Raw genomic sequence first — 18,688 nt, 5'->3', positions numbered from 1 at the left:
TATAATTTATATTTTTTGTCAAGTAAATTTGGCAAGCTTATAGTGGTAAAAACGTCCACTAAATTAAATGGGATTCTTTTCCCACTGGTATTTTCTTCCGAACATCAAGGCACCGCGGGCCCCACATGCAATCATACACACGTGCCAAGTTGTCGTCCTGTCTAGTCCCAAAAGACCGGTCCTCCTCCCCGGTTGGATTAATACGCCCGGCCTTCGTCCTTTGTCCGTATAGCCTTCGTTTCCAAAGGGAGCGATGGAGGTCAAGCTCCGCACGGCCAGATCGCTGGTGAAGCGGCTGAATTCGGCGCCGGACGGCGACTCGGCAGCCGAGGCCATCGCCGAGATCCGCCTCATCACAAAGCACGACCCGGAGATCCGCTTCCCCCTTTCTGACTCCGGCGCCGTCCCCCTCCTCGCCGCCTATCTCCTCCCCGGCGGCTACTCCGCGGTCTCCCAGGAGAACGCCGCGGCGGCGCTTCTTAACATCTCCATCTCCGCCCGCGAGGCCCTCATGTCCACCCCGGGCCTCCTCGACGCCCTCGCCGCCGCCCTGAGCCTCCCCTCCAGCTCCGCCGCCGCCGCCCAGCACGCCGCCGCCACCGTCTACAGCCTCCTCTCCGTCGACGCCTACCGCCCCATCATCGGATCCAAGCGCCCCCTCGTCGCCTCCCTCATCGCCCTCCTCCGTTCCCCCAACCCCCCCACGCGCACCATCAAGGACGCGCTGAAAGCCCTCTTCGGTATCGCCCTCTACCCTCTCAACCGCCCGGCGATGGTCGATCTCGGCGCCGTCCCGGCGCTCTTCTCCCTTGTCGTCAAGGACGGCCGGACCGGCGTCGTCGAGGACACCACGGCGGTTATAGCCCAGGTGGCGGGGTGCTACGAGAGCGTCGACGCCTTCCGGAAGGTGGCCGGGGTTAGGGTTCTGGTGGATCTGGTGGACGTCGGCACGGGAGCGAGCGTGCGGGCGAGGGAGAACGCGGCGGCGGCGCTGCTGAACCTGGTGATGAGCGGCGGAGAGAAGGCGGAGGCGGACGTGTGGGAGATCGAGACGGCGGAGGCCGCCATCCGGGAGCTTGCCGGCGGCGACGCCAGCGCCAGGGCGAAGAGCAAGGCCGAGTCGCTGCTTAGGGTTTTGGAGAGCAGTCGAAGGGGACAACTCCAACGATTGGCCGATTTCGACACCAATTCTTCGCCGTCGCCCCTTTCTTCTTCCTCCGCCACTACCACGGTTAATAATTAGATCAGTTTTTTTTTTTTTAGAGATTTAGACTCTGGTGATTAATTAATTTCCATTCTTTTGGGGGTCTAATTACTTGTTTATAAAATGTGGCAATGGGCTTGTACTAGTTTTAATTTAAGGTTTTATAGGACTTGCTAATCTTCCATCCGATGGAGAAAATCTGTAAATAGATACATTGAGACGATATGTAGGTTAGAAGCAATTCATGTAATTTTTGCTTTTATTTCTTTGATTAGATAAGTTGCGAATAGTTTATCACTTTATGCGTGTCCCGTTTGCATTCATAGCTAATCTTAGTTACATGATGATCTCAGTCAACATCGAAAGGTGGAAAAATTTTAAAAATTAGAGATGATATTTTATAAAGGTTATATTAAAATCTCTTCAAATATAATAATTCTGATATTAGCAATTATAACTGATATCAATTTTAGAACTTATCAATGAAAAATTTATTTAAATTTATGGGCTGATGGTTTGGAATTTATTGCATTTGTTTGATCGAGATGAAAACTTTGATTCTGGTAAGTGTAGTGGCTTGGCTTTTTCTCTATCTTGTGGGGGGAACTACTTGGATCCTTCCGATCTTTCTTAAGCTTGTATTACAACTGGTTTCTTGTGCTTGTCTTTGTACCTTGTCTAGGGAATTAATTGTATTATAAAGAGGCACGTGAGAGGACCTTTTTCAATTTGATACTAATCAAGAAAACGAAAATTAATGGTGGATGATATCATTCACCGGCCAGGCCATGGATCTGCCTTGGCCTAGGATTGGATGCCTCTGTTTCTTTGACATCCTTGTCCTATGAGAGGAGGACTGACCGGGGCTAACAAGCTTATATCGTTTTTTTTTTTGTTTTTGCTATAACAGATGACTCGTACAATTTTAGTACATCTAAAAGAGTCAAAATGAGGCTAACAAGTTCATATCGCATTATTTTTGCTACAACAAATGACTTATACAATTTTAATATGAATACATCTAAAATAAATTAAAATATAACAAGTTATGGTACGCTCTATGCAGTTTTCTCTCACCAGTCTTCCGAAATGATTAGCCACATAAGAAGGACTCTAGTTCACGGCTCCTTTAGCTTCCCTATATATGTCATCCTTTAATTTGTCGATGTTTGACTATGATACAATGCATGAACTATGGAGTTCAAGGTTGTTTAGAGAGAGAGAGAGAGAGAGAGAGAGAGAGAGAGAGAGAGAGAGAGAGAGAGAGAGAGAGAGAGGAAACTCCTACCATCTATGATATCTCTGCCATTCCTTCTAATGCTTTTCTAAATTGAATAAAGAATAGGAATAATATGAAGATGTTCAATATAGCTTATCATTGTATTATCTCTTGACAAAAGCAGTAGTGGAGGAAAGAGCCAGAGGTTATGTAGAGTAGAAAATTTAGGGATCATGGATTCCTAGTCCCAAGTTATGGGGCAGAAAAGCAATTCAAATTGATAATTTGTAAATGTAAGATCGAGTGACCGCTGCTTCTTTGATAAGGTAGTGATTTGATGTGATGAACTCATGGAAGGTTGAGGTGGCAATTCATGGTAGTAGGCTAAGATTCTTTCCTTCTTTCTTTTCTTCTTTCTTAAGCAAATGGAGTGGGGAAGTAGTGACGATCCTTGGCACTCTAATTTTCATATATCATTTGTACTAGCCTTATGAAAAAGTCAAGATGATCCTGTCAGAACTTTTCCTGTTCGACTTCTTTTGTAATTTATATAAATTAGTGGGGCCAAAAATGCTTGAATCCACCAAGAATTCCGAAAGTAATTGTGATATGAATACATATTTTATGCAATTGGACTTTTAATGCTATGACTGCTATATCAATGTGCAAGCATCTTTACATATGATCTAGTCTAGTTGATGTCGACCTATTTAGGGTTATTTCAATAATTAGTCAAGTTGCATTAGGGTCAAATAGTTTTTTTGTGATCTAAACTTATACGGAAATCAAATCTAAAATTTAGACCTAGTTAATCCAACGGGTCAAGTGAATAGGATCACTGGTGTTTTTAATTGTTGGTAAGACATTGGAGTGATCCATCTCATTTCTTACCTTATTAAAAGAGAATATAAGTTGTTAGGAGGACTCGCCCAGGCTAATAAACCCTCATGCCACCTTTTTAATTAGTTAATGTGGGATTATGACAATCGCTTTCATCCAATCTTGTGACACCCTTGTCATGGTTAGCTTCTACTCGAGAGAAGAGGGGTTACTTATGGCCCGAGTCCTACTCAACTCTACTGGATCCTTCTCAATTCCGATATCTCTTAATGAGTAGCCCATATGACTAATAATGGTGGTGAATCATATTGGACCTGGCTCTGATACGACTTGTCATGGACTTACAACTCAAAAGCTTAAATTTCATTCGAAAAAGCTTTTAGAAAGTCAGAAAGTACTTTTTGATCTTCCAAAAATACTTTTAGATGGTATAATGGTAAAAAATCTAGAAGCTATTTTGGCTTTCTAGAAAGCTAAAATGCTCTATTTGAAACTCCATTTTGGAGCTTGTTCCTAAAATTAGTGAAATTTTCATGGTAACCAAAATGCCGATGAACAGGTACCATAAAACTATTATGCTATATAATAATATATTCATATGTAACAATAATAATTATAATGGATATTAGTTATATCATATTATTATATTATATTGTATTATAATTTATCATATTATATTATATTATATTATATTATATTATATTTCAATAATATATTATATTATTTACACCATAATATAATATTATGCTATTTAATACTATTTTAATATGTAATAATATATTATTATATTATAATGTATCACATCTTATCATATTATATTTTTATACTATACTATATAATATAATATAATATAATATTGTCTTATATTATAATATTATATTATATTATGTTACATTATGATAATATAATACTATGGAACAATATATTACTACACTATATTATATTATATTATAGCACATCATATTATGTTATATTATTATGCTATAGTATATAATATTATATTATGCTATATTATATCATATTATATTATATTTTAATAATATTATAATATATAATAATATTTTAATATGTAATAATATGTAATATTATGTTGTATTATACTTTACTATATAATACTATTCTTTATTATTATTTGATCATACCAAAAGTACTTTTTCACTTTGGTCACCAAACGTATGTTAAAATTCTAAAGTATTTTAGAAATATAGTTACTAAACAACAAACAACTTTTAATTACTTCCCAAAATCTATACTTCCAAAAGCTTCAAAAACTCTACTATTGACAACAATTCCAAATAGAGCCTAAAAGTTGTTGAGAGGAGGATCGCTCTAGGCTCATAAATCCATATGGCACCTCTTTTATTAGTAATTCAAGAATACTATTGTACAAGAATCCTGCACTTTTTCAAGAAAACTTTCCTCCAACCCCTTTCAATTCTCGAGGAAGATTCCACACTGTCATCACTCCCAATCAGGAGGTTTGCAATCTGCAATTGAGTATCGGCAATGATTTTGATACAGTTTACATGAGTAATAAGCCAACTATTTTACATGAGTATAGGAAACTATCCTGAGGACAGCAAAAGGTGGCAGGAATTGACATGAGTAATAAGCCAACTCTTTGGACCGAAAGTTTTCACGATGAGTTGGAGGATTTGGCTAGATTAGGCATCAGGGTTCCACATCTAAAATAGGCATGCAGGAGTCCAAGGTGGTCAAAAAGAAGAGGGGTAATTTAGCCAGGAATTTCTTTTGCATCTTGAGATTCCTTCATGATCCTATGTAACCTAACTTGCACAAAGAATGAGAAGAATATGGAGCGCCTTTTTGGATGTTTGATAGCTTATGCTTGTGATATCTCCTTCTTTTTTTTTTTTTTTTTGCTTAAAACGGGTTCTTCAGACAATGCGTGTCCGAATACACCCAAGAACATCAAAATATAAAATCTCACGTAGTGCCAATGACAGCTCTCACTCTCCTGCCCACAGGGCGTATCCCGAGTGGTGTGCTGCATATGCAGCTATCCAGTCAGCCGCCCCGTTGGCCTCCCTAAATACATGCTTAGCCTCAAAGGCCGCACCATCCCTCACCATCATCCTAATATCCCGAATCAAAGGATGGCCAGTGCTCTCACGCCGAATCCACCCAATGACAGTGGATGAGTCGCCCTCCAAGATGATCGAGCTAGCCCGCAGTACCTGCCGCGCATGGCGAAGGCCGGCCCAGGCAGCTCGCAACTCCGCCTCTGGAACTGATATGTCGAAGAGCCGGCAACCGCCCGCTGCCACTACCCTAGAGTGGGGGTCTCGTATGACGAAGCCTGCGCCGCCTCGTGTACCACTATCTAGTACTGAACCATCAAAGTTAACCTTGAGGAAACTCGGGGGTGGGGGCTCCCAGGTGAAGAACACCATCCGAAGAGCTGCCTGAGCAGAGAAAGAACCCCAGGTGTCTCGAGCTATCAAGGCCGTATCTGAAAGGCTGGTAGGTCTGGAATCCATCGCCAGTACTCGAGCAGACTCCGCAACAAACCTCGGCGACATCCTACGCTCACCGAAGGTGCGAGCGTTCCTTGCCAGCCAGATCTGATGGGCAGTGCAAGTTGCTCGGATGGCCTCCTGACATGTCCGGGGACTGGCCAGCCACTGTCGTATCATCTGTAGGAAAAGTCTCCTCTCCCGCCACACCTCCTCTGGGATACCCGTCCACTGCCATGTCAACCTCGCCCAAGTACATCCAAATAGTACATGGTCCACTGACTCGTCTGCACCGCAAGCCCCACACTCCGCAGGAATCCCCAAACCACGTCGGCTCAGCACTGCTCTCGTCGGGAGACGGTCCCACATCACCTTCCATAAAAAGAGTGCTGCTCTCGGATGGAGCCTGGACCTCCAAATCCAGGCACAGTCCCATCCACTCTCATGCTCTCGCTGAATCACCCGGGCCAGGTCACCCAGCCTAACACTGGCCCTGCATGAAGTGCTCCAAACCCTGACATCTGGGCCCTCGCATCCTGGTACTGGAAGAGAAAGGATCCTCTCGGCTAGATGTGCCCCGAACAACTGATGTAGTCTGTCCTCGTCCCACTCTGCCCTCCCTGGTGCTAGGAGGTCGCACACCCGGAGCCCCACTGCTGTCTCAAAATCCACCGTCGTCGGCCAATATCTCAAAGGAATGGTATCCACCCACGGATCATCAGTCACAACAATGGTCTGGCCATCGCCCATCAGCCACCTGGTATTAGCTAACACGGTCGGCAGGTACCTCCCAATCTCGCGCCACATGAAAGAGATACGGCGACCACACCGTGCCACCTCAGGGCTCCCTCGGCCATATCTAGCTGCTATCACCCGGCTCCAAAGCCCCTGTGGCTCCAACAAAAAGCGAGCTGCGTGCCGTGCAATGAGAGCCTCACGCCGCTCCAGGAGGGACTGTACTCCCAAACCACCCTCACTGGTGGGCCGGCAGACCCGCTCCCAGGCCACCAGATGTACCCCACGACCCCCACCATGGGACCCCCAAAGGAAGCTCCGAAGAAGACGTTCAATCTTCAACAGAGTCGTCTTTGGGACCACAGTGTTGGCCATGAGATATACCGGCATGGATCCAAGTACCGATCTGACAAGTGTCAGCCTCCCCATCATGGATAGAGATGATGCCCTCCATCCCTCCAGCCTGCTCTCGACCCGCTGCACCAACCCTAAGCACTCCGCCACCCGTAGCCTCCGGCCTGAGATAGGGACTCCCAGGTAAACCAGAGTCCCCTCCTGCTCGGGCATCTGCAAAATACTCCTGATCTCCTGTCTGACTCTGTTCTCCGTGCTAGGGCTGAACTGGATGGCTGACTTCATGAAGTTTATTCTCTGTCCGGATGCCGCACAGTAACCTGCCAGCACTCTGCGAAGTACTCGTGCATCAGAAACCCGCGCCCTGGACAAGAGAAGACAATCATCAGCAAAAAGTAGGTGAGAGACAGGTCCCGCCCCCGGTGCTGGAACATAGGACTCCAGCTCCCGGCTAGCACACGCCCTCTGCAGGGCACGGGACAATATATCAGAACAAATGATAAATAAGTAAGGGGATAAGGGACATCCCTGCCGTAGCCCCATAGTAGACTCAAAAAAAACCGACGGTGTGCCGTTGACCAAGATAGAGAACTTTGGCCCCTGGACACACCCTAGGACCCATCCAACCCATCGCCTGTGGAAGTCGTAGGCCTCCAGTGCCCTCCGGAGAAAGCTCCACCTGATCCTGTCATAAGCCCTCTCCATATCCAGCTTGACTGCCATCAAGCTGCCCCGCTTCGATGCTCGCTGGAGATCCCACATCATCTCCTGAGCCAACATAACGTTGTGGGAAATGTTCCTCCCCGCAACGAAAGCCCCCTGCTCTTGGCTAATGATGCCAGGCAGTAGGGGCTTTATCCTGCCCACCATAATTCTCGCCACAACCTTATACAAGGTTGTGCACAAACTGATGGGCCTAAAGTGACCCGGCTCTACCGCCTCTTGGCGCTTCGGAATGAGCGTAATGAAAGTGGCCTTCCAATCCTCAGGCATGGCTGCCTGAGTGAAGAAACACTGAATAGCCTCAATCACAGCTCCCCGAATGATACCCCAATATCTACGAAAGAAGATGGGGGGAACCCATCTGGTCCTGGAGCTTTGTCCGCTGCCAGAACCCAGACTGCCTCCTGCACCTCCTCCGCCGACACCGGCCGAACCAGGGTTGTATTCTCGTCATCTGCAATACCTACATCAACCCTCGGAAAGTGGTCATCATCACCAGGGCCTCCATCCTCAGTCCATCTGGCGCGGAAAAAGTCAAGTAGGACCTGTCCAACGGCAGGCTCACCCTCCACTCGGTGGCCGGACCCGTCACGCAGTGAGTGGATCATACTCCGCTGTCGCCAAATAACCGTCGTCCGATGAAAGAACCTAGTGTTACGATCACCCTCGTTTACCCACTGGATCCGAGATTTCTGTCGCCAGAAAATCTCATGCTGCCGTAGCAGTGAGTGGTGAGTCGCTAGAAGCCCCCGAAGATCGGTCATGTCATTCTCCGGAAGTTCACCTCGTAGGTCTTCTCTCCTCTGTAGTTCAGTAATCGCATTCTCAACCCCCTCCAATCTCTGGAAAATATCGCCCACTACCTCGCGGTTCCAACGGCGAAGCCGCTGTTTGGTCAACTCGAGTTTGCGTGAGACCCGTCGCATCGCATCCCCCCGCATCGGAACACGCCACGCATCGCGAACAATGTCCCAAGACTGAGGGTACGATAGCCAAACCTTCTCGAAGCGAAAAGGGCTATGATGACCCGGTTCCGATGAGGTCTGTTGACCCCCTAATGGATTTTGATGAATACAAAACACTAGAGTAAAATTCCATTATATCTTAACAATTCGATTGAGGAATTCATGTGTTTTACTTAGAAAATTGTTAAGAAATGTCTAGGCAAGTTCCCACAATTTTTATGAATTTATTGAAGAATATTTTGAGCTAAAGAAAAAGTTCAGGGACAGCCGAGACGTCTCCTGATAGTTTCAGAGACGTCTCTGGCACAAACAGGAAGAACTGGCACACTTGGAGTCGTCCCCGGCACCTGCCGAGTCGTCCCCGCGTTAGCGGAGTCGACTCTCTCAGAAGCGGAGTCGACTCTCTCAGTGGCGGCAGAAAGACGTTTCTCAAGGGATATGCGCGAGACGTCCCCGCTGTACGCGGAGTCGTCCCCGCAAGCAAAAAGGAGACTCCCCGAGACGTCCCCAAGATGGCGGAGACGGCTCTCTCAGGGTTTTCCAGAGAATGGTTTTTGCGGTGATAAGGAAGCGGAGTCGACTCTGAGATAGCGGAGTCGTCCCCACGCATAAAGTGGACACAAGCGGAGACGTCCCCTGAAAGAGCGGAGACGACTCTCTCAGGGAATTCCAGAGGGCAAGTTTTTCGGAGACAAAGAAGCGGAGTCGTCCCCAAAGAAGCGGAGTCGTCCCCACTCAAAAAGCACAGACAAGGCGAGACGTCCCCGTAAAGTGCCGAGTCGACCCCAGATAAAGTAAAAAGTAAAATCCTGTAGGTGAGACGTCTCTCGCTGTAGCGGAGACGTCCCCGGAGCGCCTGGGACGCGACTGACAGCTTTTCAGGTTTGATTTTGAATTTCAAATCCTTCTCTTTTTGTCTCTAACGGCTATATTTGCTTTTTGGGCTATAAAAGGGACCTCTTAAGTGGTTCTCAACAACTCTTCACCAACCCAAAGCAAAATCATTCAAGAGAGAAGTTTGAAAGAAAAGCTCAAGGGAGTGAGTGCATCCAAGGAAGAAAATCAAGTACTTTCAAGTCTCCCAAGTGATTTCAAGCTCAACCACTCTCGCGCGCTCGGGAATCAAAGCTCACACTCAACCCTACGCGGTCTACCTTGGAAGAATCAACATCTCCCACGCTTCCAACGGCAAAAAGATTCTTTCGGGTTTCATTGTTCATAAGTGCTATATTTGCTTTCTAGAGCTTTTATATTCTTTTGTACACTCTTTTATCGTGGTGCTTGTTCAAGTCAAGGGACTTGGAACAAGGGAAAGGCGTCCCAAGCCTAAGAGAAATTGGGGGTTTAGGGTTTGTTGTGAGCCCGGTGTAAAACAACGAGTTGGGTAGTGAACTCGCAAAACTACCGTACTGTAATCTTGGATTATAGTGGAAATACCCAAAGGCGCTTTGGGGAGTGGATGTAGGAGCAGTGAAGGCTCCGAACCACTATAAAACCGTGTGCTTGTGGTTGTCTTCTCTTATCCCTTTATCCTTGCTTTAGTTTATATATTTGTGTGTTTTAATCTTAAATTAGTCAAAAAGTTTTTTAAAACACCCAATTCACCCCCCTCTTGGGTGACCATCTTTGGGCAACAAGTGGTATCAGAGCAGGTGCTCTTATATTTCTTGAAAGACCTAACCGTCTTAGCCAAAGATCTAGATGGGAACACCCTTTAACAATGTTCCTGCCGAGGGGCAAGCAACCAATAGACCTCCACTCTTCAATGGGACAAATTATACCTATTGGAAGACTAGAATGAAAATCTTCATTCAAGCACAAGACTATGCCTTGTGGAGGGTTATAGTCAAGGGACCACAAGAACCATCACACATAGTTAATGGCATTCGAGTTCCCAAACCTGAAGAGGATTGGGATGAGAATGATGATAGGATGGCTCAACTCAATTCTAGAGCCATGAACTCATTATTTTGTTCTTTAGATGCAAATGAGTTTAATAGAGTCTCCACATGTAGTTTCGCTAAGGAAATATGGAATAAGCTTGAAGTTACCCACGAGGGTACAAATCAAGTTAAGGAGTCCAAAGTGAACATTCTAGTTCACAAATATGAGTTGTTTAAGATGGAACCCAATGAAACCATCACATGCATGTTTACACGCTTTACGGATATAATTAATGGTTTAAAAAGCTTGGGTAAATCCTACACTAACCCGGAACTTGTGAGTAAAATTCTCAGGTCTTTGCCAAAAGCATGGGAAGCAAAGGTCACGGCGATCGTAGAAGCCAAAGACCTCAACACCTTGGGGCTAGAGCAACTCTTGGGCTCATTGATGACGCATGAGCTCACGATGAAGCAACATGAAGAAGAGTTGCCGAAGAAAAAGACAATCGCACTCAAGGCTACCTCAAGTGTGTGTGAAGAAGAGAGCAGTGGGAGTGAAGAAGAAAGCCAAGATGAGGACTTGGGGTTGATAGTTAGGAAGTTTAAGAAATTCATGAGAAGGAAGAAACCCTTCCCAAGAAAGAAATTTGGAGGTAGAAATGATTGGGAAAAAGAAAAGGAAAAAGAAAGAGATCCAATCATATGCTATGATTGCAAGAGACCGGGACACATTCGTTCCGAATGCCCTCAACAAAACAAGTATTTTGGAAAGAAGAAGAAGAAGGCATTGAAGGCAACATGGGATGCTAGTGACACATCATCCTCCGAGGAAGAGAAGGAAGAGACCGCCAATTTATGCTTCATGGCGTTCGAGGACGACGAGGTATGTCAAAACCCAACCATAAATTTTACTTTAGAAGAATTGTATGAAGCTTTTCAAGAACTTATGGGTGATTGTAGTATGTTAGGAGCAAAAAATAAAGAATTAAAAGCCTCCAATCAAAAACTAAAGGAAGACATTGAAAACCTATTAATTGAAAAGGAGAGCGTTAAAAATATTAATACTACTAACCTAGAAATTAAGAATTCAAAACTTAGCATTGAAAATGAAAAGGAAAAAACAGTAATTAAGGAATTAAATCTAAAATTAAAATCCCTATTCGATATTAATACCTCACTTGCACAAAATGTTGAATCTCTTAAAAAAGATAAGGAAGAACTAGTCAAAGAAAATTTGAATCTTAAGAATGAGGTACATAAGTACAAACCAATTGTTGAAAAATTCACACAAAGTTCTGAAAAATTAAATCTCATTCTTTCAAATCAAAGAGCCGTTTTTAATAAAGCCGGATTAGGTTATAAAACTAATAAACAACAAAAGTATCTAAAGAATTTCTTTGTAAAAGCGAAAGATGTAAAAACTGAAAAACCTACATGCTTTCATTGTGGATAGACTGGACATAAAGTCTACTCTTGTATTCAAAGAAAAATCCAAACTAACAAGAGTACATTTGTGAAAGCCAAAAACATAACTAAAGTATGGGTGCCTAAGGGAACCAACCACACTAACCACGAAGGACCCAAGAAAACTTGGGTACCTAAGAGCTTCACATGATCATTTTGCAGGTATGCCTTGCAGCCGAAAATAAAAAGAGAATGTGGTATCTTGATAGCGGTTGCTCAAGGCATATGACCGGTGACAAGAGTCTCTTCGTCACCTTGGAATCAAAAGAAGGAGGAGTAGTCACATTTGGAGACAATGCTAAAGGCCGAATCATTGGTGTCGGTAAAATCTCCATATCATCCTCCTCATTTATTGATAATGTATTGTTAGTTAATGGACTGAAACATAATTTATTAAGTATAAGTCAATTTTGTGACAAGGGCTTTAAAGTATCATTTGAATCGTCACTATGCATAATTAGTAGTCCAATTGATAATGAGATCATACTCACAGGACATAGGCATGGAAATGTTTACATGGTAGATCTTGATGATCTCACCATGAAGGATGGCCAATGTCTTGTAGCCATGAATCCTAAAGTCAATGAGACTAGTTGGTTATGGCATCGTAGGTTAGGGCATGCTAGCATGGATTTAATTTCTAAATTGATTACAAAGGATCTAGTCAAAGGACTACCGAAAATAGACTTTGAAAAGAATAAAATTTGTGCGGCATGTCAATTAGGAAAACAAACAAGAAGTTCTTTTAAGTCTAAGAACATAGTCTCAACGTCAAAACCCTTAGAACTAATTCACATGGATTTGTTTGGACCCACTAGAACTGCTAGTCTAGGGGGTAAGAAATTTGGTCTTGTCATTGTTGATGATTTTTCACGTTTTACATGGGTTTCATTCCTTGCACACAAAGATGAGTCCTTTCCCGCTTTTATCAAGTTTCATAATAAAGTTTCAAATGAACTCAATCTTAAGCTAAAAGCAATTAGGAGTGATCATGGTACCGAGTTTGAAAATCAACACTTTGAAAAGTTTTGTGACGAAAATGGTATCAATCACAATTTCTCGGCACCTAGGACACCCCAACAAAATGGGGTGGTAGAAAGGAAGAATCGCACACTCGCAGATATGGCTCGTACCATGTTGTGCGAATCGGATCTACCAAAGTATTTTTGGGCTGAAGCAATAAGTACCTCATGTTATATCTTAAATCGTGCTTTAGTTAGATCTATCTCAAAGAAAACACCATATGAATTGATAAAAGGCAAAAAACCAAATATAAGTTATTTTCATGTTTTTGGTTGTCGATGTTTTATTTTGAACAATGGAAAGGACAATCTCAGTAAATTTAGTGCCAAATCAGATGAGGGGATCTTCTTAGGTTATTCCTCATCTAGTAGAGCATACAGGGTCTTCAACAAGAGAACTCTCGTTGTTGAAGAATCCATTCATGTTGTTTTTGATGAAACTAATGGAGATTCTTCTAGAAAAGAAGAAGATGTTGATGCAGGTATACTTGAAGACCGAATCAAGGAATTCTCCATACAAGACAAACAACATGAGGATGAGGTTAAGGAAGATACAAATCAGCAAGATGAAGAAGATCAACCTCCATCAAACAATCAAGATCTTCCTAAAGAATGGAGGTATGCACATGGTCATCCAAAGGATCTAATCCTTGGTGATCCTTCACAAGGTATAAGAACTAGATCTTCTCTAAGAAACACTAGTAATTATCTTGCTTTCGTTTCACAAATAGAGCCTAAATCACTAGAAGAAGCTGAAAAAGATGATAATTGGATGAACGCTATGCAAGAGGAATTAAACCAATTTGAAAGAAATGAAGTTTGGACTCTAATGAAAAGACCCCCAAATGTTTCAATTATAGGCACCAAGTGGGTGTATAGAAATAAACTAGATGAAGATGGAATAGTAATAAGAAACAAAGCTAGGCTAGTGGCCAAAGGATATAATCAGGAGGAAGGAATAGATTTTGATGAAACTTTTGCTCCTGTTGCTAGATTAGAAGCTATTAGATTACTTTTGGCATATGCATGCTTCATGGACTTTAAACTCTATCAAATGGATGTAAAAAGTGCATTTCTAAATGGTTATATAATGGAGGAAGTTTATGTAGGACAACCTCCAGGTTTTGAAAATCACTTACATCCAGATTATGTGTATAAATTGCATAAAGCATTGTATGGACTTAAGCAAGCTCCTAGGGCATGGTATGAAAGATTAAGTAATTTCCTAATTAAAAACAAATTTAAGAGAGGAAATGTAGACAAAACCCTCTTTATTAAAAGAAAAGGAAATGACTTATTGCTTGTACAAATTTATGTGGATGATATAATTTTTGGTGCTACCAATGATAGTCTTTGTCAAGAGTTTGCCAAGCTTATGCAGGGAGAATTTGAAATGAGCATGATGGGTGAGCTCAACTTCTTCCTTGGGCTGCAAATAAAACAATCAGAGGAAGGCATATTCATCAGTCAGTCCAAGTATATCAAAGAAATGTTGGAGAAATTCAAGATGAAGGATGCAAAAGAAATCAGCACACCCATGGGCTCAAGTTGCAAGCTTGATAAGGATGAAAAAGGTAAAAGTATAGACTGCAAATTGTACAGAGGTATGATAGGCTCTTTACTTTACCTTACTGCTAGTAGACCAGATATATTATTCAGTGTTTGTATGTGTGCTAGATACCAAGCATGTCCTAAGGAATCACACTTGCAAGCTGTTAAAAGAATATTTAGATATCTAGTAGGGACATCTAATGTAGGCTTATGGTACTCTAAACAGTCTGACATAAACTTAATTGCTTATTTCGATGCTGATTTTGCCGGGTGCAAACTCGACAGAAAAAGCACAAGTGGGACATGTCAATTCTTGGGTGCCAATTTGGTTTCTTGGTTTAGCAAGAAACAAAATTCAGTTGCCTTGTCCACAGCTGAAGCTGAGTACATTGCAGCTGGAAGCTGTTGTGCCCAAGTTCTTTGGATTAAGCAACAGCTTGAAGACTTCGGTATTAAAATGGACAATATACCAATTAAGTGTGACAATACAAGTGCAATCAACTTAACAAAAAATCCTGTTCAACACTCTAAGTCAAAGCATATAGAGATTAGGCATCATTTTATTAGGGATCATGTGATGAAAAATGATGTGATGATTGAATATGTATGTACTGAAAATCAATTAGCTGATATCTTTACAAAGCCCCTTTGTAAAGATAGATTCAATTTCTTAAGGAATGCGTTGAGCTTGTATGATCCTAGCAAATGAAGTGAACTTGTATTGCTTTACTTTGCTACTCGAACTAGTAACCCACCTCAAGGCAAACATATGTGAAAACATGAATTCATCTAAACTAAATGACGAACTGTTTGACTTTCCGGAGGATGGTTACCCTCCCTTGGACTCTTCATAGAGATATTTTCAGAGCCTATAACATGGGTATTCGAAATTTGGTCAAACATTCCTCATTTCAATCTTAATAATCTAAAAGTCATTATCAAATCATTATAGGATGTATTATTAAGGGGGAGGATCACAAACAAATTCACTCTGTGTCTATCAAAAGAAATCACGATTGATTAGGGTGATTAAACAAAAATCTGGAACTGCAGTCTGAAATTTTTTGTGCCGGAGACGTCTCTGGCAAGTCGCAGAGACGTCCCCCCAGGGGGAGACGTCTCGCCTTAGTGGCGGAGACGTCTCGGGGACCGAATGAGGGCCTTTTAAATAGGTCGAAATCGCTCGAGCCGACTCGAGCTTTCTCCCTCATTCCCGACCAAAACGGAAAGCCCTAGCCTCCACTTGCTCTCCACTTCAAAACCTAGCTTCCATTTGCCCTAAATCGCAAACCCTAGCATCCATGGCACCAAAGAAAGCTAGGACAACCCGTGGGAGGCGACCTAGAGTAGCGGGCGACGGCGAGGAACGGCGGGAAGAACCCTCCGCGCCTTCTCCTCCGGTTGCTCCGCCGACCACGACGATTTCCTGTGCAAATCGCACAGTCACGACTGGCAGGCACATCGATTTTTCCTTTCTAGATCATGAGGGGTTCTCTATTGGAGAGAGACTCCGAGCCCAAGGGTGGGAGCACCTTTGCACCCTCAAAATCTCGACCTACCCCGGCCTTGTTAGAGAAATGTTTAGTGATATGGCCTTAGGGGACTTAGGGTACACTGCATATGTCCGAGGGACATTGGTAGAAATTAATGAGGATGTCCTATCCACTGTCCTACAAATTCCTAAGGACGGTGAGGCACCGACCTCACATCCCCAAAGGGAAATAGCCCTAAACTTGATTCTAGGAAGAGAGGACTGCGGCCCTCTTGATGTTGTCTACTCCCAGGACCTAAATGCAGAAATGAGACTTCTTTTAAGCATTGTCAATCGGGTCCTATTCCCCAAAACCGGTCGCTTCGATTTTGTTTCGGAGCGTGATTTAGTCATAATGCACCATATCCTACTAGGGATCCCCCTAAACCTCCCTAGACTCATGCTAAATTACATTGCCCAATGTCATAGGTATTCTAGGTTTAGTATACCCTATGGCATGATCTTTACCTTAATATTTAAACACTTCAAGGTTCCCATTCCACCAAATGAACCTGCAAAGGCCCTAAGAAACACCGATTATTACAATGAGGGCTCAATGAGAAGAATGGAATTTCACAAGATAGATGGGTCGTGGGTCAAGGTTCCAAAAAGAAAAGCACAAACCATAGAGCCTGAAATCCCACATCATGAGCCTGACCATCACTCTCCTCCACCTAGCCACATGGACATCCCTGATATTCCCTCCAGCTCAGCTGGACCTTCCACATCCATGCCACAACCTCCTCCAGTCAGTGGGACCTCCTTCCTATCAGAGGAGCAGATGCACACTTTAGCATCTGTTATTTGTCAGCAGATGAGGGAGGAGATGAGATCCATGATGACTGCAGAGCTGGCCCCCATCAGACAAGAGCTGAAGGAAATTAGAGCTCAAATTGAAGCCACAGAGCAGCAAATAGTTGGGGTAGGTGCCACCCAAACATTCAGATCGATAGAGCTCAAAGACAGCTTGAAGGCCATTTCCGAGAGTCTCAAAGAGTTGACAAAGCCAGATGGCAATGTGGGCACCCTAGTTGCCCAACTTAGAGGCAGAATTGAGATGGCAACCTTAGAGTTTGAAGCACTTGTGGCAGGTTTCCACAAGTCACAGGGAGATCACTTTAAGACTCTCATGGTTTCTATCAATGGCTTCATAGATGCAGCCTGTAAGGCTTATGCACAAAGTACAATGCCCCATGAGCAACGACGCCGATGATGGATATCCTATAGGATCTTCTTTTTGTAAATCCTAGGCCATTGTGAAACACTTTTGTACTAGAAATCAATACTTGTTATGACTCTTCCTTTTGTACTTGAAATCAATACTCTTATGTACTAACTTCAAAGACTTACAATGACATATGAATGAATACAATTTCTTTTTAAAATCTTGTGTACATTGCCAATTCTGTGTATGTGTTTGATTGTGTGATACAAAGAAACAGGGGGAGCACATCTTGTGATAACTATGTTAAACTAAACGATGAGTATGAAATGAATTCCACAAACAAAGGGGGAGTAATATGAATGACTGAACTCATTGGACAGGGGGAGCACACCTTGAGTATCATTTGTCCCCTTCATTGTTGATGACAAAAAGGGGGAGTAGAATATTGTAAGGGGGAATAGAATATTGAAATATGAATATTGAAAGATATGGATATTGAAAGGGGGGTATAGAATGAATATTGAATATGGTTATTGAAGAATATTAATTTTAAGATAATTGCCCTTCTGGAAAAGAAAGGAGGAGTCAAAAAGAATCTAGTTTTTAAATTATCTTCAGCATCAATATATCATTCTAACTTGATTCAAATTCAGTTCATATGATAAAACCATTTAAGAACTATAAAGATCAATCCTATGCACAAGGAAATTTAAGTGATGCACATCGTATCTAGTTCAAATCAAAACATTATACTTGTATATCTGATCAATACTGTGTATATGTTTAAATTTCAAATTTTGCATATACTCAGTGTTTTGTCATCATCAAAAAGGGGGAGATTGTTGACCCCCTAATGGATTTTGATGAATACAAAACACTAGAGTAAAATTCCATTATATCTTAACAATTCGATTGAGGAATTCATGTGTTTTACTTAGAAAATTGTTAAGAAATGTCTAGGCAAGTTCCCACAATTTTTATGAATTTATTGAAGAATATTTTGAGCTAAAGAAAAAGTTCAGGGACAGCCGAGACGTCTCCTGATAGTTTCAGAGACGTCTCTGGCACAAACAGGAAGAACTGGCACACTTGGAGTCGTCCCCGGCACCTGCCGAGTCGTCCCCGCGTTAGCGGAGTCGACTCTCTCAGAAGCGGAGTCGACTCTCTCAGTGGCGGCAGAAAGACGTTTCTCAAGGGATATGCGCGAGACGTCCCCGCTGTACGCGGAGTCGTCCCCGCAAGCAAAAAGGAGACTCCCCGAGACGTCCCCAAGATGGCGGAGACGGCTCTCTCAGGGTTTTCCAGAGAATGGTTTTTGCGGTGATAAGGAAGCGGAGTCGACTCTGAGATAGCGGAGTCGTCCCCACGCATAAAGTGGACACAAGCGGAGACGTCCCCTGAAAGAGCGGAGACGACTCTCTCAGGGAATTCCAGAGGGCAAGTTTTTCGGAGACAAAGAAGCGGAGTCGTCCCCAAAGAAGCGGAGTCGTCCCCACTCAAAAAGCACAGACAAGGCGAGACGTCCCCGTAAAGTGCCGAGTCGACCCCAGATAAA

General features: G+C 43.1%; 2 protein-coding genes across 2 annotated transcripts; one reads left to right on the top strand and one right to left on the bottom strand.

Moving 5' to 3' along the window:
- The first annotated feature begins 205 nt into the window (after nt 1–205).
- On the top strand, nt 206–1,504 carry LOC103701659 (U-box domain-containing protein 16-like). The gene has a single exon (XM_008783808.6). The coding sequence runs from the start codon at nt 254–256 to the stop codon at nt 1,241–1,243; it is 990 nt and encodes a 329-aa protein (XP_008782030.2). The 5' UTR covers nt 206–253; the 3' UTR covers nt 1,244–1,504.
- A 6,353-nt stretch (nt 1,505–7,857) lies between these two features.
- LOC149751037 (uncharacterized) lies at nt 7,858–8,493 on the bottom strand. The gene has a single exon (XM_089928042.1). The coding sequence runs from the start codon at nt 8,491–8,493 to the stop codon at nt 7,858–7,860; it is 636 nt and encodes a 211-aa protein (XP_089784168.1).
- Nucleotides 8,494–18,688: the final 10,195 nt, after the last annotated feature.

The sequence above is a fragment of the Phoenix dactylifera genome, chromosome 17 (genome assembly GCF_051530095.1).
Source record: "Phoenix dactylifera cultivar Ajwa chromosome 17, Ajwa_hap1_PhDact_Kaust_v1.1, whole genome shotgun sequence".
Classification (NCBI taxonomy): domain Eukaryota; kingdom Viridiplantae; phylum Streptophyta; class Magnoliopsida; order Arecales; family Arecaceae; genus Phoenix; species Phoenix dactylifera.
Note: the sequence above shows the minus strand (reverse complement) of the source record. Positions and strands in the feature narration are given on the sequence as shown.